General features: G+C 30.2%; 2 protein-coding genes and 1 long non-coding RNA gene across 5 annotated transcripts in view; all 3 read left to right on the top strand.

Moving 5' to 3' along the window:
* The first annotated feature begins 1,695 nt into the window (after nucleotides 1-1,695).
* On the top strand, nucleotides 1,696-11,140 carry LOC118646344. Of its 3 annotated transcripts, XM_036289027.1 has the most exons (10): nucleotides 1,696-2,187; nucleotides 2,796-2,933; nucleotides 5,941-6,146; nucleotides 6,272-6,568; nucleotides 7,180-7,263; nucleotides 7,822-7,914; nucleotides 8,144-8,263; nucleotides 8,447-8,667; nucleotides 9,002-9,161; nucleotides 9,681-11,140. In XM_036289027.1, exons 1-10 carry the CDS (start codon nucleotides 1,925-1,927, stop codon nucleotides 9,818-9,820), a joined length of 1,722 nt encoding a protein of 573 aa, XP_036144920.1. In that variant the 5' UTR covers nucleotides 1,696-1,924; the 3' UTR covers nucleotides 9,821-11,140. The 3 variants fall into 3 exon arrangements, with proteins under 3 accessions (XP_036144920.1, XP_036144921.1, XP_036144919.1); XM_036289028.1 differs by lacking the exon at nucleotides 9,002-9,161; XM_036289026.1 differs by lacking the exons at nucleotides 1,696-2,187; nucleotides 6,272-6,568; nucleotides 7,180-7,263; ... (3 more) ...; nucleotides 9,002-9,161; nucleotides 9,681-11,140 and having other exon boundaries at nucleotides 3,754-6,064.
* Nucleotides 11,141-15,081: 3,941 nt separating this feature from the next.
* Nucleotides 15,082-24,460, top strand: part of LOC105835170 (charged multivesicular body protein 4b) — a 45,967-nt gene continuing 36,588 nt past the window's right edge. Inside the window, exons 1-2 of the mRNA XM_036289029.1 lie at nucleotides 15,082-15,422; nucleotides 23,318-23,495. Of these exons, the coding sequence (XP_036144922.1) occupies nucleotides 15,242-15,422; nucleotides 23,318-23,495 (359 nt within the window). The 5' untranslated portion in view covers nucleotides 15,082-15,241. The remainder of the gene's footprint in view (nucleotides 15,423-23,317; nucleotides 23,496-24,460) is intronic.
* On the top strand, nucleotides 20,368-22,004 carry LOC114254119. Its single transcript, XR_003625498.2, has 2 exons — nucleotides 20,368-21,563; nucleotides 21,893-22,004. It is a non-coding gene; the product is annotated as an uncharacterized LOC114254119 (long non-coding RNA).

Raw genomic sequence — 24,460 nt, forward strand, 5'->3', positions numbered from 1 at the left:
GGGAGTGCGTGCTCTTTGGACCCAAAGTTTATGATTTCAACTACATATTTTTGGCGAAGTCGTATTGTTTGGATAATTTTACATTTATATCTGGATATTGCCGAACATCAGCTTACTGGAGCTTGTATGAAAATATATTTTGAAACACATAAAACGATGGATGAAAAAACAATCTTATTAATTATGTTTAAAAAACTGCAAACGGCGAAGAATTTGTCAACTTAACATGCTGTATCGGTGTTCGAGAGAGTGCGAAAGCTGTATTCAACATAACAATATAACGATACGTATCGTATTGTATCGTATTTGTATCGTTATAACAATATAAAACGATACCGAACTGTTGTTAAGAGTTATAGAATAGGTCTACTAATGATGTTTTTCCAATACAATGGTGTTTTAAAACTTGTGCGGTCAGAAACACTCGCCCGATCCGTCCGGAATTGAGAAAATATACACGTTCCGATCGGACGGAACAGCCGGGTCAAGAATTCACTAGAAATCTCTAGCAGAATCCGTTCCGTCATTCCGATCCGTGCTTAATGGGACTGCACCCTTACCCAAATGCACGATGTAAACTAAGCCACTGGCTATCCGAGTAATTTTCTCTAGGACCGAAATATATGATAAGCACAACCATCTACTATCATCATGATTCGTGACAACTCAATGCTGTCCGGTATAGGGCCACCGCACAAACTCTTCCATAACGCGTTACGTTACGTTAAGTACTCCATACGAACTTAAGTTGTACTTAAAATTTAACTTAAATCAACGCACAAAGAAATCCTTAACGTAAGAACTTAAGAACTTACGTTAAAAGTTTCTTTGTGCGTTGATGTAAGTTTAATTTTAAGTACGAACTTAGATTTATGGAGCACTTAACGTAACGTAACGTGTTACGAAAAAGCTTGTGCGGTGGCCCATAGCCAAATCATCACGAGCAAGTTGCGAGTTGCGAGTTCCGTGAGTTTGTAGCAGGTAACCTAAAAAGTACGACATAAATAATTTGATTATTACAATTAAAAATAATCTGTTTTTAATGTATGGTAAGATTATTAACTTCATTAAAATAGTAATTATATAACTCAATCATGTATTTTTAAAGTATTGTCTAAAGTAATATTAAAGAGATTATTTTATTTACAAATATTTTATTTATTAATTTGTCTATCAAGTTTCTATTATAACGTATATCTAACGCATATCTAACGTATATCTGTTTACAGTATATCTTAATTTACTATGCACTTGTATTACAAATTAAAAAAATTTATTGTAAACATTATTATTAGTTTCACATTAGTGAAATATTCATGCATATTTATACATAAAGATATATGATTTTTTAAAATAATGATAACACCATGCAACTTATCATTAACAGTTGTTACAAGAAAGAAAAATATTTATACTTAAATTTTTATTTTACTTGTAATCTAAAAAATATTATTAATAATGATTTATTTAGTAATTTTACATAATTTATCTCATTTGTTTCAAAGTGTTAACACCATCCGTTTAATAAAAGATGACTTTTCTAATATATATGTTAGTTAATAATAAATAATAACATTTATTGAGAATCAATGTTTAATTAAAATATTATATTAGGTTTTGAAATAATACCGTTATAATAGAAACTTGATAGACAAAATAAATATTTGTAAATAAAATAATCCCCACATAGCACATGATATTATACGAATATTATATACTCATACTGAAAGTACTGTAGTCGTACGTACCATTCCTAACATTCTGAGTATATTCGTATAACATCTTGATCAGTATATCATTTTTCATATGTTCTTAAGTTCATACTCAGAATGTACGAACAAACTACGATGCTTATACTGATTATCCGTATACTGTGATTATCCGTAATATATGAGAACATAAATAAGAACCTTGCGGTTATCTCATGTATAAAAATTTACATCGATCGCGCACTGATTCACACCCAAAGCACTATCATTACCTTATTCTCCCTTGTAACATTAGTCTTGTAAACATTAGTCCGAGCGTAAAACTGTCAACGTATATTCTGCAGAACATACTCAGTTTAAGCGCTATCTACGGCAGTGTCGGCGGTCCCCACAGTGTCCCCACCTGTTTTGTCTTTCCGACGAGTTTATGTTCGCGCTGGGTTACACGTACGATTTCGCAAGAGATTCTTTATCCAAGGTAATCTTTCCCTTATGTCACGCAATATTGATATTTATATTGAATACGTTACTACAAATACTTACAAAACTAAATTATGTAATATTTTTTTATATATGTAATGATTTTTCATAAAAATCTTGTTAATAAATTTGAGGTTATCTTGGTTGCTGCTGAGATCTCAGAAAGAACTTATACGATGAATAATATTGTCATTACCTACTAACAAATATTGATAACATAAATCGTAAGCGGTTAATGTTTGTGCATTAATGAACAAGAGGGCTGATGAAGCATGTCTTGCAAATTAATTATTTTTATATCTTCTAATTGAAGATGAGGTGAGGGAGGAGAGAGAGAAAAGGTTGCGAGCCACACTCCATCAGCTCTGTTGTTTATTAATGCACAAACATTAACCGCTTATGATTTATGTTATCAATATTTGTTAATCATGACAATATTATTCACCATATAAGTTCTTTCTGAGATCTCAGCGGCAACAAAGATAATCTCAAATTTATTAACAAGACTTATAAAAAATTATTACATATATCAAAAAATTATTACATAATTTAGTTTTATAAGTATTCTAACTGTACGTTATCAGAATTATGTTCTATTATTTGTAGGAAGCAGCCGAAGAACTGCCGAGGTCTTAAATTAGTTTTGTATCTGGATGATATAAAATTGGATAAAAATATTAAGGAAATATTTGATTTATTCAGCGTAATTTTCCTCCGATTTAACGTAATCTTCTGTATCTCAAGGTACGTCTAATACCACTGTTATTTTATATTTTATATGAATAAAATTTAAGCAAAATCGTATTGTGAAGCCCGTGGTTCTTTATTTATGTATGTCATTGTTCTAATATTGTCATGAGTATATTCAGATTAAGAGTTGTATGATAAATAGTAAAAGTAAAATTGTATAATTGTATTGGTCAATAGTTAAAATAATAAATTAATAAAAATAAAAAACTAAAGGAATACCAAATAAATATAAAAATAAAAAGTAAAAGAAATATGATAATTTCGTCAAATTGTTAAAATTGTATTAATGAAGAAAAAGTAAGTAAAAAATAATTTATACGTTAAGAGGTTTAAAAGGTGGAGTACTAAATTGAAATAAATAAGTACAATAGGACCAGATTTGTCAATAATTAAAAACTTTGTACAAATTAATTGCTAGGAAATAATTCTTACTTTATGACTTGTCAGTATTTCTACTTTCCACATGTTTATGTCTTTACGAATAACTGTCAACTGATGTGTGGTTGTTTAAATATTCGGGAAGGAGTCAAAGATAGGCATATAAACATTTTCTAAGTGTTCTGTATCATTGTGTATGTTGAGACCTATCTTTTGTTTTTTTTATATGCAACATTTTAGATGTTAATCTTTTGGTATAATTAGGTTCTTTATCTAAGATTCTGACCATGTTTCAATTGAAAAACTTATTTAGTTATATTAGTAAGATAATTTATCCTGTTGTTATAGTTCTGATGACATTGATAACATTACTGATCGTTAATATTTATGTGTAGACAAATTATTGATATCTTACGTACATATTGTATTTTAACAGAATAAAATGAATCGAAAAAGGCAAAGAAAAGACATTTCATGTATGTCGAAACGGCACTTGAACCGAATTACTAAACTAGAATCTGATTTAATTTGTGATGTTCTTTTCAATACAACTTCACATGAAAACTCACATATTAATATTCATGAAAAATTTACAAAAAGTACAGAAAATGTTTTTAGAATGAATTGTGATATTGAAATTGAGAACATTGGAAATACTAATAATGATACCGTGAATGAAAATATTAATAATGATAACGTGAATGACAATAATAATGCTTCTGTTGAAGACATAAATATTGAGATATGTAGACAATCAAATAACTATATTTTTGAATCAGAAGAGTCGGTTCTTTCTGAAAAATCGAGATTTAATCTATCTAATGATAGTGATGCAACAGATAATAGTTTTACGGATGATCTCGCAATGTGGGCTGTAAAATATCAAATTCCGCACACCGCTTTAAAAGCATTGTTACAAAGATTGAGAATGCATTCTTGCTTTTCAACGTTATCATTAGATGCAAGAACACTTTTAAAAACACCAAGAAAGCAAGAATTACGTATAGTACCACCTGGAAGCTACTATCATTTTGGTGTATTAAATTCCGTATCGAAGATATTGGCATCTGTAAAAGATAACATCGATTGTGTAAAAATCAGTGTTAATATTGATGGATTACCACTATCGAAGTCATCACTACAGCAATTTTGGCCTATATTAGGTTCGATTAATCCATATAATAACGTTTTTGTTATCGGGATTTATTACGGAAATGAAAAGCCAGCGAACGCCAATGATTTTTTGATGCAGTTTGTTGATGAGGTTACAGATATGTGTGAAAATGGCATTGATTTTAATAATCGTAACATACCGTGCAGACTTGAGACTCTAATTTGCGACACACCAGCAAAATCATTTGTCTTGTGTGTAAAGGGACATTCTGGATATTCAAGTTGCACAAAATGTGTAACAGAAGGAGAATATTTAGGAAATCGAATATGTTTCCCGCAAGTCGATGCACCACTGCGAACAGATGATGATTTTATTAAAAAAACAGATGATAATTATCACAAGCCAAATATGACATGTAGTTTGCTCAAAGTGCCTCATTTCAAGCCAGTCACGAATGTTCCCTTAGATTATATGCATCTGATATGCTTGGGAATTATGCGCAAATTAATATACTTATGGCTTGCAGGGGACCTAAAATACCGCCTGCAATCGAGAGCTGTTGAGATAATTTCTACAAATTTAGTGTCACAACTGAAACCTTATATACCTGTAGAATTTGCAAGGAAACCACGAAAGCTCGATTGTGTCAAATTATGGAAGGCTACGGAATATAGATTGATATTATTATATACAGGTCCATTAGCTTTTAAATCAGTATTAAAGAAGAATGTGTATATTAATTTTCTAATACTACATGTGATTGTCAGAATTTTATCATCACAAGAATTGAACGAATATGTAACCTATGCACACGAATTGATTCTTTTTTTTATTCAAACATATAAAAAACTATATGGAATTTATAACATGTCACATAACGTCCACAGTCTAGTACATCTTGTAGATGACGTAAAAAAATTTGGACCGATAGATAATTTCAGTGCATTTAAATTTGAAAACTATATGCAAATATTAAAGAAGTATATTAGAAAGTCAGACAAACCTTTACAGCAAGTAGTACGAAGATATATTGAACAAGATATTAATTCAGATTTATCACTGTCATCGATCATTTCATCGGAATCTGTTCTCAGACATCCAAAGTTAATAAAGTTGCATTTTGACGGTCCACTAATAGACAACACTAGCAATCCGCAATATAAAATTGTGAAATATAACGGCATAACGTTAAAAGCTGGGTCACTGGCAGATAATTGTTGTGGCTTAAAATGTGGTGCTATTGTATGTATACAAAATATTGCATATTGCACAAAACGAAATATTCCAGTGATCATAGGTCACGAATTTTTGGAAAAAAAAGAAGCATATGATATTCCTTGTCCATCTTCATTACTTGGAATTTATGTCGTGCACTCGTGCTCGATTTTAAAATCGTGGCCGTTACAACATGTCATTAGAAAATATGTGAAACTACCTTGCGGAGATGAAAAATTTGCTGCTTTTCCATTAATGCATACCGCTATATAATTTGTATATTTATTGGAACAGAATGACTGACAAGACATATTACGCGGTCGTAGAGTTTGAGGATGGACTTCAAGTTGTCCCTAATAATTGGTTGAGTATAGATCTGCAAAGTGCCGTTTGGCCAAATTTTACCAATAATAAGATGTATGACAAAGCGGTGAAATTAATGAAGGATCCGGAACCAACCTGGACGAGGCATCTGATTAAAAAAATATATGGAACATATTGTAAGCAATGTTATATTATATTGTTGTGTGTACTTTTATTTTGGTGCATGCACTTGTTGATGTTATCAATGTATGTTTTTAAATAATATCAAAACAAAACATTTCATAATATAACTTTGTTGCAGTTCAGTATGCAGTAGCGATGAAAAAATTGAAGGATGCAGAGGAAACATCCGATTTAAATTCCGGCACTGAGAGAGAGGAGTACAGGAAGAAGTCAAGAAAACTCCGAGCTGCAAAAGTAGCAGACTCATCAAGTAGCAACGATGATCAGTCAGATGCAAGTTTTCTTTCTGATATTCCAACAATTCCGACGACCGCAACACATGTGCCGAAAAAAATTAAAATAGCAAGTTCTACATCAGCTCAGCAAAATTCTGCACCTAAGTGCTTGGGAAAAATTAAGAAACAAGATGATTGCTGTAAGTATATATTTTGTGGAAGAAAATTTTGTTTAAGAGATTCACACAACAGCAAAATAAACAAAATATACATTACATTTCTCAGGTAATACTTGCAATCATACCTGTATACGCACACATACTTACACATGCATCCTCTTTTATATGTACAGCTTCCTATGTATTGTACAAATAAGTAATTTTTTGCACATACATTTATGGAAAATTTAAATTAAGTTCTCACAAATTAAGTAAATTTTGTTAATAAAAAAGTTAATAAATTAGTTATAAGTAAATCTATTTAAGTCTAAGTAAATATATATTAAATTTTATTCTTAATCTCTCAGTACAATTTCATGATATTAGAATCTAAAATATAATGTGAAAAGATATATAATATTTAAAAAAGGTTCAAAATTAAAATAAAATATAAATATTGAAATTTAGCATCAGAGATAACACAGTGTTATATAACGTATTATTTGTGACTTATTTTATATTAAGCAATCAATAAACACAAATAATTCATTATATTAACACAGTGTCAAGTTTTATTTTATAACAGATTTATTGATATAGATGTATGAATAATATAAATAAATAGAAAAACACATTGAATTTTTTTGTTTTAGCATTACAAAAGCATACAAATGTGAAAGTCTTTGATGGCTATTTAGATTGTATGACAGCTGTGATTGACTGCAATTCTAATTTAGGTATGTATATACTTTGAACAAATTGTTTTCCGTTTTTTTTCAATATAAAAATCATAAATAAGATACAAATGAAAGACCAATATTCATAGTCGGATCTTATTTCAAGATCGTCTTAAATAATGTATTAGGATGCTAATATCGCTCTGTGCTTAGTTGATGACATTTTAAGACAGTACTTAAGACGGTCTTAAATATAAGAATTGACTATAAATAGATACATATATGTTCAATCATTTTTTTTTAATTACATTGTTTTATTACTTGAAGTCCCACGGTATAAATAATTATAGTAGAGATTCAAAAGGTAATATGCAAGTAATATCTATTTTACTTGCAATTTTATAATTATTCATTATTTTATACGTTGTACACTTATAATTTTTGTATTCTGAAGCACGTAATGTTTATCTTTAATGTTTAAAAAATAGTTTTAACTTGTTAGTTTTGTAAAAATAATTTTTATTTTATTTGAAAATATTTTTTGATAAATGTTGAATATATTCCAAATCACTGTTACAAAGGTATTGAAATAGTAATGGTAACATGTCATACTTTCAGATCAACATGATACAAATTTATACCATGATTTTTCTAACGTTGGTAACAACGATAATATTGAAACGTCGAACAATGACTGGATTGATAATGAAAGTTAGTATGCAAATTATTTTAATTACGTTTTAGATTATGGTTATTTAATAAGTAAATTACTAAATGGAAATGTTATATGGTGTTTAATGTTAATTTTTGTAAAGTTGGTTGCATTATTTTATTTCCATATTTCTAACATAAACATTTCAAAGTTGTCAATTATAAAATATTTATTATTATTTGTAATATTGTATTAGAAAATATTATGCTAAATTTTTTTTACTTTTAGGTTTACATTCTAGATTTCAACCCAACTTTAATGAGAATAATACAGATATTACGAATAGTCAACGTGAGTCTATTGTAAACAAGACATATACAAAAGTATCACAGTCGTATGATGAACAGAGTGAGTATGCAAGTAATACTTTTTGTATTTATTTAGAATTATTTGTTACGTATTAAATACTTATAACAATCTTCAAAACAATATAGCGATATTTTTCTTTTTTATTTTAATTTTTAACGTATTTATAATATTTTTTAACTTATATTTCATACATAAATATGAATATAAATTTTGGTTTTATAGAAAATTTTCAACGTTTTGTTGTGGGAAAAATAATAAATTTGGAAATAGCAATGAATGACGTAAAACGAAATGTAAAGCTCATTTTAGAAAAATTGTCACTTGATGTCACTAAAGAAAAAGAAAATATTGATACTTTAAAAGATTTTCCATTGAAAGAGCAAAAGGACTTGGATACTGTAGAATTGAAACTACAAAATAATTCAGATTATCGAGACGAAATGGTATGTTAAATGTTTGTATTTTAAAGAAGTATTTTTTAAGAAAAAAAGAATATTGTTTAGAATCTGACAAACAATTAAATTCCGAACAGTTGTACTTAAAAATTTTAAATAGTAATTTTGTAAAAGAATTAATTTTTTACAAATGTGTATTAACTAATATATTAATAATGAAATGTAAAGAATCTAGTAAATTTTGCAAAATTGATACTGTTTTAATTTTAAGATTGTGTATACAAAACTAGCTGTTTAAAAATTTGAACAATTTTATTTTTATAATTATGTTACATATATTATTTGTATAATTTTTAATAATGCAAATTTAAATGCATTTTAGATTAAACAATTGGCACGTGTAAGAAGTGGATGTATGCGAACTTCATGTATACGACTAATGAGATTAATATTTTCAAATGAAATTGCTATAAAATATAGTTGGGTAGGAGCAAAGAAAAAACTTAATTTTTCGACGTTGAATTTGTGTAAAGTTATTATTAGTAAGTAAAATATTTAAAAGCAATATTTTTTTATTAAGAAATGTTAAATGTTATATATTTTGAAAAATACTTTTGTAGCATTATAAATATCCATTGCATTTCTTTCTTTCTAAAAAAGGATCTTTCTAAAAAAGGATATGTCACATTTCTTGAAATTATTGTTGTTACTTTTCCGTAATGCTGATTGGTTTTCTCGTTGCGCTAACTTCGTAAGCGGCTGTCATTGCGGAGTTAGCAAATGACAATGTGTTGCAGAAGGTTATTAATGTAATTTATAAAAATTTAAATAGCGCATTTGAAGCGCACGTCTGTGGTGTCTAGTATTTATAAAATGAAACATGTTTACAAATAATTTGCAACTTTTTTGTGTATATTTCTAACAAATCATATATATATATAGATACATATATATATATATACATATATATATATATGCGGTGATAAAAAAATGTTTATATGCATTTATAAAAAATAAAAATTTATTTAAAAATAATAAAAAATTAAAATGTTTTTTTCCAGATGTTATACGAAAGTCGCATGCTGATGCAACAGATGATGAAATTTCAGCACCAATTAAAATTTGGTTAGCCCATGCAAAAGAACGTATGGGAAGACAAAACCACAATAATCATGAGCACCAAGATGAAAACCAAGATTAATATATAATTGATCAATACTGTAAAAATCAAATAATGCTATTCCTTTGTGAATCACTACGCGAACGTGAATGACTCGTTAAGGCAGTCATGGAAGCGGCAGAAACCCGTGCGGAACTACTCGTCTTACACGGACTTCGAACTGGAAAGCAGTGCAGTAGTCAGTCTAAACAGCGATCAGATCATCATGAATAACATAGCCAGATCGAGAGCGCCGCTGTTAGGTTTCTCGTCATTCGTATAATTAAACGAATTATCAATCTCTCTCCGAGATCAGAGAAACCTTTTTTATTCGTATATTAATATCAAAATTATCACAGTTGCTTCGTTTTAAGTGAAGTTTTTTTATACATATATAGAGCGAAAGACTTACGTCAAGAACACGTGTTTTGTACGTGCCGACGGCATAGACTTATGACAAACTAGGAAGCTTGAGGCATTTTTGTATTGTGATATATTGTGATATATATATATATATATTATTTATAATTTTCGATTAGACAGTGATATTAGACATTTAATAGACTTTTGTACTTTCTCAGATTAGTTTAAGAATTAAACAGCTAGTATACGGATCTCGTACGAACGTTTTGCAAATTTCGTGCCTGTGGAACAGAGATAGATTTATTGCATTCGCGTTTTGTGATATACAGTAAAAGCTTCATATTCCTGAGACTTACATTTTTACTGAATTGTTAAATTTTACAAATGTAAAATAATTTACATAAACAATTTTTCACACGCATACACATCTGTATGTATGTATTTTTTAATTTGATTTAATTTAAAATAAGAATTACTTTTCAAAAAAATGTTATTTTTTTATTTTCATTGTTATAAGCAGATTAATTTTAAACCTGCAAATAACAAATACGCGCAAATATGGAGCTTCTATTGTACGTAGATATATCATAGCTACTGAGATACAGTATTTATGTCTTCTTAAACATTATCGTTTTATTAATGGATCTTTAAAGTCAAAAATCGGAGTTACGGCGATTGCATATATCAAATTTTTTTGTTAACTATGCGGATAACAGAACTTGATTAAAAATTGAGGAAAGATAGGATAAAAAGAAGCCTAATCTAGTTATAAAGTAAGACTATTACCGATTTGTATTTCATAAGATTCCATTTTACGCTCGCGCACTATAAGTATTTAGATATAATTTTATTACTTAAAAGAACAAGTTTTGGTTGGTTGGTTGGTTGTTTGTAATGTTGTTGATTGTACGTAATATTTTGTAATATGATTGGTTGCAATATTGTTTTGTTTTGTAGAAAATGAAATAATAAATTTATTTCGAAGTTGCATAAAAAAAATTCTTTTTTAATAAAATTCCACGGATACGCCTACCTAACCTATAAATCTGATCCGATGTGAGCGCGCGCGCATAGGCGTGTAAATGTATGCGTGCATATACATGATCGACCGTTCCCTGACGATTCCCATACTATACAGATACTGCGGGATATTCGCAGGTACGTACTATGCCGTAGGAGAAGCGAGACATAGGAAGATACTTAGTTTGTACTGTAGTATATCTCAGTACGTATCTCGATTGTTCCCAGTATCTACGCAATCTACTGTTCCGATATCCTGCGGAACGTTCTCAGAATCTACGTGTGCTATGTGGGTCTCTGATATTACTTTAGACAATACTTTAAAAATACATGATTGTGTTACATATAATTACTATTTTAAAGTTAATAATCTTATCATACATTAAAAACAGATTATTTTTAATTGTAATAATCAATTTATTTATGTCGTACTTTTTAGGTTACCTGCTACAAACTCACGGAACTCGCAACTCGCAACTCGCAACTTGCTCGTGATGATTTGGCTATACCGGACAGCATTGAGTTGTCACGAATCATGATGATAGTAGATGGTTGTGCTTATCATATATTTCGGTCCTAGAGAAAATTACTCGGATAGCCATTATCGTAAACACCCCTTGTTTAACATTCAGTAAATAACAAGGATAAAATGATACCTAGAAACACTCGGGTGGGGAATCTGAACGCAGCCTAAGGGCCACCGCACAAACTCTTCCATAACGCGTTACGTTACGTTAAGTACTCCATACGAACCTAAGTTGTACTTAAAATTTAACTTAAATCAACGCACAAAGAAATTCTTAACGTAAGAACTTAAGAACTTACGTTAAGGATTTCTTTGTGCGTTGATTTAAGTTAAATTTTAAGTACAACTTAAGTTCGTATGGAGTACTTAACGTAACGTAACGCGTTATGGAAGAGTTTGTGCGGTGGCCCTTACTCATTGAACATAAAAAAAGATAGAACGATCTTTGTGTCGATTGTGTTCCCTAAAAGGAAAGCAGCCTAATATAGCTCTATTGGCCGGTATTCATAGTCGGATCTTATATTTAAGATCATCTTAAGTACAGTCTCCAGGGGGTCTATTATAGTTCTTAGGTGAGATCACTCACTGTGAAAATGTGAAAAGTGAGCTACAGTGATTGGTGTATATTGTTAGTTCTAAAAGTATACACCAATCAGTAGAGAGAGTGCTGGAAATATGAAAAGTGAGTGAACTTACCTAAGAACCGTAAGGGCCACCGCACAAACTTTTCCATAACGCGTTACGTTACGTTAAGTACTCCATACAAACCTAAGTTGTACTTAAAATTTAACTTAAATCAACGCACAAAGAAATCCTTAACGTAAGAACTTAAGAACTTACGTTAAGGATTTCTTTGTGCGTTGATTTAAGTTAAATTTTAAGTACAACTTAGGTTTGTATGGAGTACTTAACGTAACGTAACGCGTTATGGAAGAGTTTGTGCGGTGGCCCTAATAGACCCCCAGATAGCCAAGCGAGATTAAGCATATCGAGCAAATTAATCAAGCACTGCATGTACCCAGTGAACACATTTTATAGCGGCAATATAACATGGAAGTTACATGTAATTTAACATTGTTATTCTTGTGATATGTAGGTGCTATATGACATGGAAATAATCTGGGCCCCGATTCTTGAATTCATTCGCAAGAGAAACGTATTCTCAAATTCTGATCTTACAGAAAAGTTGGAAATTTATTGGCTATCGTATGGCTATTAACCAATAAACTTGCAACTTTTCTGTTAGAGCGAGTACTTGCGTATACGTTTCTCTTGCGAATGAATTCAAGAATCGAGCCCCTGTTACGTAATATTTGTTATACGCAAGTGATATAGCTGTTATACATCGTTTTGGCGTTACAGTTATTCAACAAAAATTGTATAATCGTAACATAACACGTTCGTATCAATGTTATTACGGAACAATGCGTCGTAGTTGACTCAGAAATCAGACAACATTACAACATCCTGAATGATAGATCTATTTGATAATAAAAAAAATTATTATAAAGATAATGTTTTCAAAAATAACGGTTTGTCTACAATTACTGCGCACAAAAAATGCACGAAATCGAAATTCATCATGTGCTGAACAAAAACAGAATAATAAATGTATACTATTCAATTTTTCTTAGAATTACGATCTATATAGTTAACCATCTAATTAATCATTTGAACGCTTCAAAGATTAGTGCTAAATAGATCGCAATTTCCATCAAATTATTAAGGTTATGGAAAAAGATAAATTTAACAATAAAATTAATAAGTAAATAAATTAATGCTATTTATTTTTAATATGTTTTGCAAAATTTAATTGCTTTTATAAAAAATAATATAGTTGCGTCAGTTTATAACATATAAGTATATGTAGACAATAACAAGTACCCATATCGATGAGTCAAATTGGCGTAGCAGGTAGAGTACAAGGTTCGTCATCCTAAGGTCCCGGGTTCAAACCTAGCAGCGACAAGTAAGAATAAAATAAAAAATTACATAATTTAAATTTAATTAATTAATAAAAATTTATTCTAAATGTAGTATGTGCTGTTGATAAAAATAATTTTTAAAAAATGAAATTTTTATTTTATTATATTTTTTTTTGTAACTGTTGTGTAACGGTTAGATAACATGTAATTATAACATGTTATATTGCTGAGTCGGAAATTGTAACTTACATGTAAGTTACGTGTAATTTCAAAGTAACGTAACCTGTTATATTCGGTTACATTGCTGTTACACTGCTGCTATATTACTGTGTTCACTGGGTATGTTGTGAACTTGCCCACAATTTGCTGTCATTGTAATTTAACGTGGAACGAAGTTAACATCAGGAGAGCAAATAACCTTCATGAGTTTATAAAATTATAAGTGCATACATTGAGGAATAATAAACTTGTCACATTGACAGCAATTGTGCATGCATGTTGACAACTTTCCGTCAGTTTGTTGAATTCTAATGTAGAATTTTATATGATGTCAGAACATCAGACAGTTTGAAGAAACACCTTGGCTTTAGTTTGATAAAATTAATAGGGAATAAGAGACAGCAAAATAACAACACGTTGCCTTTATTTGGCTATCTGGGCTTAAGATGCCATCAACCAATCACAGAGTCGTATTAGCATCTTAAGACATTACTTGGGACGATCTTAAAATAAGATTCGTCTACTATGGGTGCGTTTGGGGAAACACTATTAGCGCTACCAGCATCAGTCCATCTTCATTACTCATTAAAAGTGGAACAAGGATAAACTGATGCTGATAGTGCTAATAGCGTCTCCCCGAACCTTTGAGTATATATACTCAAGGAGGAGGAATGCCAGCACTGAAAGTGTGTCCAAGATCTGTGCGAGAGAGAAAGGTATATCATGATACCTGCTCTCTCTGCGCATGCGTCAAACGCTATATGTACAATGGCTGGCATTGTATGTTTTACACACACATATAATCCGTAAATAAGTACAAAAGTGCACAAGAAGTGTTGAAACTGCGGCGCAGATAATGATATTAACACATGCGCAGAGAAAGCGAGTATCATGATATACCTTTCTCTCTCGCACAGATCTTGGACACACTTTCGGTCTACATGAAACCATAGCAATTCCTCCTCCATGTATATATACTCAAAGCCCCGAACGCACCCTATGAATACCGACTTATGATTTCAGCAGCACGCGTAAAAAGGCACCTTAAAAAACAAACCTATGGTCTGTTCTTTCTAACTGCACTGTTGCACGGGTGCAATAAGTTAGAATGAGAAAAAATATACTTGTCTTACTTTAACTTATTGCACCAGTACAACAGTGCAGCTAGAAAGAACAGACCACTAGTGTCTTCTCGAACGTACCCCTTGTGTTAGAACATGCAACTCGAACAAACCTCTTGTGCAATCTGCATAGACGTGCATAGATGTTGAGTCAAACTTGAAAGAAATATGGTGGTGATGATCTCATAACAACGGGTGAACTCGATTTTGATCTTAAAGTTAATGCACTAGTATTCATCATCAAGAGTAATTTTTAATTATCCAAAAAATTTTTAATATTCGCGACGCAATGAGTTTCTTCAGTAAGGTGTTTGGTGGCAAAAAGGAGCTGGCCGCTCCGTCGACAGCCGAGGCGATTCAGAAATTACGCGAGACAGAGGATATGTTACTAAAAAAGCAGGAGTTTCTGGAGACTAAAATAGAAAATGAAATGTCGATAGCGAGGAAGAATGCATCAAAGAACAAGCGAGGTATAATCTTTACACGCTCTACAATCTTTGTATATTCTGTTAATCTAACATTTATCATTCGATTGCATTTCAACTGTAATACATTTCCATTGTTGATTTGTTAGCTTGCTTGTTTCTAGATTTGGTTGGCCATTAACTTATGCCATATTCATAGTCATTTTGCATATTCAAGGTCTTCTTAAATTTATCTTTGAATGTCTTTTAGCTGATAAAATGATTTAGAGAGCATCTGAAGATAAACTTAAGGGCAGGGACCCAGACTAAATCGGAACTGGAATCAGTCGGTTCTTGTTTCTTTTTTTTGTGGTGCCATGACTTAAAGCATGATCTACAATACACGGAGTAAGCATACAGTAAGGCCTGGTCTACAATAGCTAGAGTAAGCATGGAGTAAAAAGTAAGACTAGGGGTAAGAGGGTTAATCCAGTGTAAGAAAGCTGGCATAAGGGCATAAGCAAACTAAATTATTTTTATTTTGTCTTACTTTTACTCCTGCTTTTCTTAACACTCGGTTAATCACAGCGCAGAAGGAAATTACCTTATTCCTTTGTACTCCTTGCTTACTTCATGTATTATACACCAGGCTTAAAGCAAGGTCTACAATACATGGATTAAGCATGGAGTAAGGCGTAAGAGTAGGTTTAAGCAGGTGTAAGAATGTCACTTTTGGCGTAAGAGAGCTGGCGTAACGGCATAAGCAAAATAAATTTATTTTATTTCCTACTCTTACTCTTACGCTCACGCTTACACTGTTACGTTCAGCCAAGAGCTCAGAGCAGTTTGTTTCCTATCCTTGACATTGCTAATTGGCCGTATTTCTAATTTTATCGCTTATTTTATCGTTTTAGACAAGACTGATGTAAGCAGACAAAATTGTTACTTCTATTCTTATGCCTTACTCTATGCTTACTCCGTGTATTGTAGACCTCACTTAAGGAGTAAGAGTAGGAGTAACAATTTGCCATATAATTTTCTACAATTTTATGAAACTAACAGGATTGTTTGCACAGTTTGTAGCTATTTCTGTGCTTTAATTGGCCGAGCGTAAGCATAAAAGATGGAGTAAGAGTAAGAAATAAAATTAATTTATTTCGCTTATGCCCTTACATTTACTGTTACTTCTTACTCCACATTACTCCACGTATTGTAGCTTTAAGCGTGGTCTACAATACATGGAGTAAGAAGTAAGAATAGGTTTAAGCAGGCGGAAGAACGTCACTTCCGGCGTAAGAAAGCTGGCGTAACAGCGTAGGTGAAATAAATTAATTTTATTTCTTACTCTTACTCTAACTCTTACGCTTATGCTGTTACGCTCAGCCAATCAGAGCAATTTATTTCCTATCCTTGACATTGCTAATTGACCATATTTCTACGCTTACTTTTTCGTTCTAGACAAGACTGTTGTAAGCATTTTATGGCAAAGTCGTCACTCTTACACTTACGCCTTATTCTATGCTTACTCCATGTATTGTAGACCACACTTTATGGGGACATTTTAACTTAACCTTTGTTTCCTCTACACTCCTAATTATTTAAATTATTATTAAATATTATTATTAAATACTATTAATTGCTATGATTATTTATTAAGTGATATTAAAATTAAGAACAGGAACTGTAACCAAAAAGAATTGTAATTTAAATGGTTTTTGGTTTTCTTTATTTTTTAAGAAATTGAAACCATTACATTGAAATTGAACCCATACAATTTCCAAATATTTTATTAAACCATAATTGAAGCCAAATCATAATTTTATTTTAGTCTGGGTCCCTACTTAAGGAGACCTTGAATGTGAGGTCTGACTAAAATGGATATTATTCAACTAAAGATTGCTGTTTTGGCCAGTATAATATAGTCAGTATAATGAATACACATTGCATTAGCAACTATCAAAAGTTTTTACAACAAATTGATGTCCAATTCTATTTGCATCACACGTGCAATTATTGAATTATGATTTATATTATATCTATTATAGACAAAATGTTTAAGTTGAGGATTTTTTCTCTTAAATTTGGATTTTGTTATTCTTTTAAGAGGATAAAGAATTTAATTTTTATGGCAGAAAAATATAGATTTTTAATAGTATTTGTTAGTAATTTGATTGATTTAAAGCAAATAATAATTCAATATTTATGAATTCTTAATAATTCTTTATACTTTGTATTTATGACCTAACAATACTTACAGATTTGTATTTCAATTACTTATTTATACATAAAGTAAAGAAACATAATGTTTTGTGACATAACTATCATGATATTTGTTAATTGCTTATAGTATCACAGATATATCACAGATTATCATGGCACTGTCTTGCGCTAAGTGAAAGCGCAGCACGAGACAGACTGTGTATATTTACTAGAATACGCGACTTGTGAGCACCTGAGATTATCAGATCTCAATAATAGCCGAACTGATTGAGTTTTAACTAGGCTTAATTGAAAGTTTGAATTTGATTTGTATAAGAAAATTTTTGTCATTTTTTTGCTACATGTCCTACGAGTACAGGTATTGCAATGCAAAGTCAGAAATCAAAAAATTTTACTTAAGATACGTCGTTCTATGTCAAGTTCATATTAGCTCATAGCTAGTTGGCGGTCGTATGATCTGTTTTTTGGTGCATATCTCGTGAACAGTTGGAGATACGAACTTGGGATAAGCACTAGTATCATTGGAACACTTCAGAGAGTTAATGCGTATTGATAACTAATTTAAAAAAATTAATGAAACCTTGAAACTGCATATCTAGAGATGCGAACTTGGGATAAGCACTAGTATTATCGGAAGTCTTTAGATTAATTGATTAATTAAATTTTAAAGCATGCATATCTCAAAAACTGTTGAAGATGCGAGCTTGGGATAAGTACTAGTATTCTCGGCAGAGTTCAGAGAATCAATGCATATTTAAAATTATCTGTAATTATATAACATTTATTTAATACTATATTTTCACTTTAACATGTTTCGAATGTATAAAACTTTTTCATGTAAGGTTTTTTTCATGTAATAATAAATTAATAATTTTAAATAAAAATTAATTTAACGTTTTAGAAATTCACATATAAAAATTTGTTTTTTAATCTAAATATTACATTGTTTATACAGATTTTTAACAATGTACATTGTTATTAATTTAATTAAAAATGTATTGAATTTAAAGATACTGATGTTTCTTGATGATCTGAATAATTTAAATTAAAAATAACCTTTGAATAAAAGTTAATTTAATCTTGAATATTGTTTGTAGAGATTTTTATGAGAATGTGATCTGGTATTGATGATGAAACTGATGGATGAAATGCTATATGTGTTAGAGGAGTTATGATTATGATCGCATTATTTTTAAAAATACTTATTTTTGTTAATTACGTTTGTTTTAAGCAGTTATATTATTAAATTTATTTATTAAGTGTTTGTTGAAATTGAATAATTAGCATTAAATATAATTTTAAATAAAACTTAAATGGACATTAGAAATATGCAAAGAAAAATATGTATAGAATACTGCATTGTTTATACATGTTGTAGTAAGTTAATCATAGTTTCGTGGATTAAATAAGATACTTAACACCACAAAATATGATATCCGAACAGAATTAATTTTCTTTAAAAAAAGGTAAAAGACGCCGTGTGTATGTGTGTGTGTGTGTGTGTGTGTGTGTGTGTGTGTGTGTGTGCGTGTGTTTTTAAGGAAAATGCTATTATGTTACATAAATCCATAAAAATGATACTTGAATTTATGTAACATAATAGCACTTTCCTTAAACACACACACACACACACACACACACACACACACACACACACACACACACACACACACACACACTTGGCGCCTTTTTTTACCCTTTTTATAAAAAAAGTAATATATATAAACATCAAAATGACAATTTAAACTGAAGGAGGGATGCTGGAGACATCAGTTTTACTGACAAACGGACAATAATTTTTATAACCCAAAATCCATTTACTTTTTTTTGAAAATTTAAAAATTATTTTTTATAATTAAAGCATACGCTTATTACCAGTCTAGATTATAGAGAAAACTTTATATTATATTGAAAACAAGAAGAGTTATTAATTTGTGGTATTTTTAATTGAGTATGGTGTCTGGAGCTGTTACGTCATAACAATATTTGCTTGATATAAAAGATTCTCCGTTTTTTTCCTGCTTGTCTGACATTTAGATTTTTAAGTTTAAACTATTATTTTGGTATCATATATCTATGTCGAGTTTAAAAACACTAGATAAATTTTTTTTAAGTGTAATGTTTTAAATGTGTAAAAATCATTTATTTGCGTAAAATAAAAAATTTTAATAAAAAAATCAATTTGAGTTAAAAACAATGATAGATCTCTTTATTTTGACATGTAAAATAGTTAAATAAAAAAAACTGACGTCTGACATTTCCCGAGGTTTATTTGTGAGATATACTACTTTATTAAGTATTAGGTTGATGCAACAGTTTTTGCCAATTTTTGCAATTAAAAAATCTATAAAAAAATATAATATAAATTTATAAATTATTAAAAAATCTATTTGATATAAATTAATTAAAGTATTTTCCATCGTTTTTTACAACTTTTTCTTATTTTTCCGGCAATATGTGAATACCATGTTGAAAAACGTGCTGCGTTGATTTAAACAAATGATAACACAGGCACACAAAAAAAGTGGTTGGTCCGGCGGACCAGACTACTCAATCCTTATGCATTTTGACTCGCTGAATCCGAATCCAAGGTCAAAATTGCATAGTTAGCTGACATTTCCTAACCTAAAAAAAAATTTTTTTTTAAATGTTGGTCTGGTGAACCAGATTAGTCTATCCTTATGTATTTTGACCCTCTAAATCTAAATTCAAAGTTATAATTGCTGAATTGACTTATTTTTTTCTAACCTTAAAAAAAATTTTTTTAATGTTGATTCGGCAGACCAGACTATTTTTATGTATTTTTACTCGCTGAATCGAAATTCAAGGTCAGATTTGCTGAATTGGCTTATTTTTTCTTAACCTCAAAAAAACACCTTGTAAAAGCAGTTTAGGTCACAAATATATAATCCAGAGGTATGGGACGAGGGGGGTATTGAATGGTTCAGGGAGAAGATAGAAAAAAAGCTGAGAGGAGTGAGAGAACGGGTGCTAAATGAGGAGTGGGATAGGATGGTGAGTGGAATAGTAGGGACGATGAGTAAGATAGAGTAAAAGGAAAGAAGATTAGTAAAAGCTGGTGGGATGAGGAATGTAGGATAATGAAGAAACAGGTGACTTAAGGGGATGGAGAGGGGGAAAAGGAGAGAAGAGGAACTTTAGTGAGAAGACAAGGGAGTATAAAGAGTTGTGTGAAAAAAAGGGTGAGGAGAATAAGAAGTGGGCCAAAATATGCTGAAGAGGCTAGGACAGAGAGTGAAGTTTGGGAGATAGTAAATAGAGATAGGAAGAGAAAAAGCAAGGTGGAGGAGGGGATAGAGATGGAAAAATGGAAAGAGTATTTTATGTGTTTACTAGAGGGGGGGGGGGTAGGGAAAAGAATGATAAGAGGGGAAGGGTAGGGTAAGCGTGAAAGGAGGTAAAAATTGTTTTGTTTTTAAGGTGTGTTTTTACCCTTTAAACATGAAATTCCGCACGTAAAAAAAATACGTGTCTTTTAGATTTTTATGTTTAATAACATTTTATGGAAATCAAATCGGCGTTGGACGCTCGTGATACTTTCCATGTAAGATTCAACTAAGACCGTAAGTCCATTTAATAAAAAACACTTTCTAGTTTAGAAATTCTATGATTATATTTGGTCATAAAATGCGATCAATTTTTACTTCACATAGAATGCGATTATTTTTTTGCTCCGAAACATCTTTATTCTGCAAATGAAGCAAAAATTGTTGAAATAGTAACATTTCTAGCAGTAATTTTTAATAAAGGATTTATACCAAGTCTGAAAGTTATGAACGTGATGAGCGTGACTATTAGTCAGAAGCGGAGATGTACGCGAACCTGCGAAACGCAACTCGTATTATTCGTTTAGAGCGGCTTTGCTAAGAATGAAAGAATACATTGTAGGGAAGAAAAAACAGCTCTGGTAGACTTTTATGAGCAGAAGGAAGATTTCTTGTATGGCCCTGGACTAGCTAATAAATCGTGAGTAAATTTATCTTTATGTATTCAGTACAAAAAACTTTAAACGCGTTTTTCTCAAAACTATGTTTTTCAAATTGATTTGCACGATATCTGCATAATTATTTGACAAATTGAGCTTTTGCAAACATCTGTGGCATATGTATGGCTATTGTTCCTACCTCAATCAAATCAAAATAGTTTTTTAATATTTTTTACAGCCTTTTAATTGTGAGAAAATAGCAAAAATTATAACTTAATTTTCAAAGTAAATAAAAAAAATTTTTTTATTCTGCTACTTGTTATAGTCAAACTTATACTAATTAAGAATTTTGGGGGATTTTTTGTTTCAGATGAGCAGAACAACCGAAATCATGGGAATAATGAACCAATGTTTTTAAAATGTTACTTAATATTGTAGCACAGCGTTTATAATATTTTTTATTAAAAAATTTTGAAACATTTTAAATGTGTATAAATATGTAACAAACAACTCCATCCCAAAAATCTTTATATTTTCTTTTAAAAAAATTTGCAAAAATAGTCTAAAAATGTGGTTTCTATACTAGAATATCCATTTAATAAAATTTTATAATTTAAGGTGTAAGACTGTTCTATGCATATTTTAATTCAATTTTTTTTATCTAAAACTTTATCTGAACTCTCTTTATGAATTAATTGTTATATTTGTATTTTTATTTTTTGTTTTCCTTGGTGTATACTCATTAAACTTAATTTCTATATTTAACGGTACTTTGTCATTTTACAAAATTAGTATTTGAAATATATATATCAAGAAGTAAGATTATACTAAAATGCAACTTATTTTAAAGCAAATTATTTTTTATAATTTGAACTAAATTTTTTATATAATTTAGTATTTTTAAATGACAAACTCTATGTTTTTACTCACTATTAATGTAAAATTATTGAAGATGTTGGAAAATATGAATAAAAAGTCACAGTTAATTTCATTTTCTTAAATTGGCGAATGTTGTTAAATGGAATTTATTGTTTGAACGATTTTGATTTATTATTACAAAGCAGTTTATGTTGCTCAATTTTTGTATCAATTTGCCATTATATTTATATTATGTATAATATTTAATAGATTTTATTGTTTTTTTTTTGTTAAAGAATATGATAGCAGGTAAATGATAAAGAAATCAAACAGAATTTGCTTTTGTAGTTATTTTATCATCATTATTTTGGCATCACAGCTTTTGATGAATTTTAGTCTTATCTAAAACACTTTTCATTCTTATCTAATACTCCACGTCTTATTTCAAACACATGCAAATTACTTTCAACGCTATCTAAAAATTTTGCTTTTGGCTTTTCTCGTTGATATGTTGTAATTACGATGTTCTCGCGAACGGTTGAGTGTTGCGATTGTCCTTTTACCCAGTCACACTTGATATGATAATATATCGATAGAATAAGTTCTATCAAAATTGATTATTATTACACTGTAGGGTCTCCTTATAAGACGCTCTACTTTTACGTGTCTTAATACAGCTCAAGATTATATCTTTGGTTCTGTCTTTTGTAGCTGTAATATACATTTTATTTGTAAATAGTCATGAAATGATAGGTTTTATGTAAATAATCTTAATTTTTATTACTAAAATTATGTCAACGGAATAGAATGCGAGAACACAAGTACAGACGCAATTAATACCAACCTATCTATTGTAATATTCGAATCTGTTAACAAACTCAACATATCACTAACATTTTATTTATTAGTTATTATTTGAGTCGTGTATCTTTTTTAGCTGCCATCCAGGCGTTGAAAAGAAAGAGACGATATGATAAACAATTACAGCAAATTGATGGTACATTGTCTACAATTGAAATGCAAAGAGAAGCGTTAGAAAGTGCAAATACAAACACTGCTGTTCTTACTACCATGAAAGGTGCTGCGGACGCGATGAAAGCTGCGCATCAACATATGTAAGATTTTTACTAATTTTTATTTTTATTAATAATTAGCTATATACAGGATGATCCGAAACAACCTTTTGTCCTTAAAATGTATTTCTGGCTTAATTTTGAGACGATTTTTCTTTCTCTAAAATTTTATCTGAAGCTTAGTTTTTGAATTGTTAAAAGAAATAGTTATCGTATTACGAGTTTGGTACAAAAGGTAGGCAAGGACGCAACTCACTGTCAGACGCGATCGCTTACGTGGAGCGCTTGGTATGATCAATTTACGTTTTTTTGCGGTTTCTTGTTTATTATTTAGATATTCTTTATTAACTTTAGAACACGTACAGGGGTCCCTGGGACCCCAGAGCGATTTCTTTTTTTTTTGCTGCTTCGTCCACAGCGCCGCCCGAGACTCCGGACTGGGTGGGGGGGGGGGGGGAGAGATGTTATACTATAACCTTGAACTGTTGCCGGCGTTAGTTGTCCTTCGGCAACGAAAACAAATATAAACTTTTGCTTGAGGTTTTAATGACCCCAAAGCGTGATAACGCTACTTTTTTAACAAATTAAAAATTACAACTTTGCAGTTAAGTAGATTATCTTATAAGTATTATCATTATTGTTGAGAATTATAAAATTTTATGTATTAATATATTGATATATATATATGTATATGTATATTTATATATATATATGTATATGTATATTTATATGCTCAAAGAACTCTTATAATAGCAAATCGGTCGAAGTTTGTAAAATGTGGAAAAAGCACATCGCTTTTGTTTTGATAAAGTATTATCGCGATTAACATAATTTGGACGTTTAATTGTTAAGCAATTAAATATTTTATCAGCGAAGACGATATAGACAGTTACGTATAACGCCCGAATTATGTTAATCGCGATAATACTTTACCAAAACGAAAGTAATGTGGTTTTTGCACAAGAGAAGACCATAAAACAATAATTTATTGCTTAAAATGTCTACGT

Source organism: Monomorium pharaonis, chromosome 6 (genome assembly GCF_013373865.1).
Source record: "Monomorium pharaonis isolate MP-MQ-018 chromosome 6, ASM1337386v2, whole genome shotgun sequence".
Classification (NCBI taxonomy): domain Eukaryota; kingdom Metazoa; phylum Arthropoda; class Insecta; order Hymenoptera; family Formicidae; genus Monomorium; species Monomorium pharaonis.

Bases quoted from the DNA above. Each gene is read 5' to 3' on its own strand.
- LOC118646344 (XM_036289026.1), top strand. From the start codon at position 3,760: ATGAATCGAAAAAGGCAAAGAAAAGACATTTCATGTATGTCGAAACGG.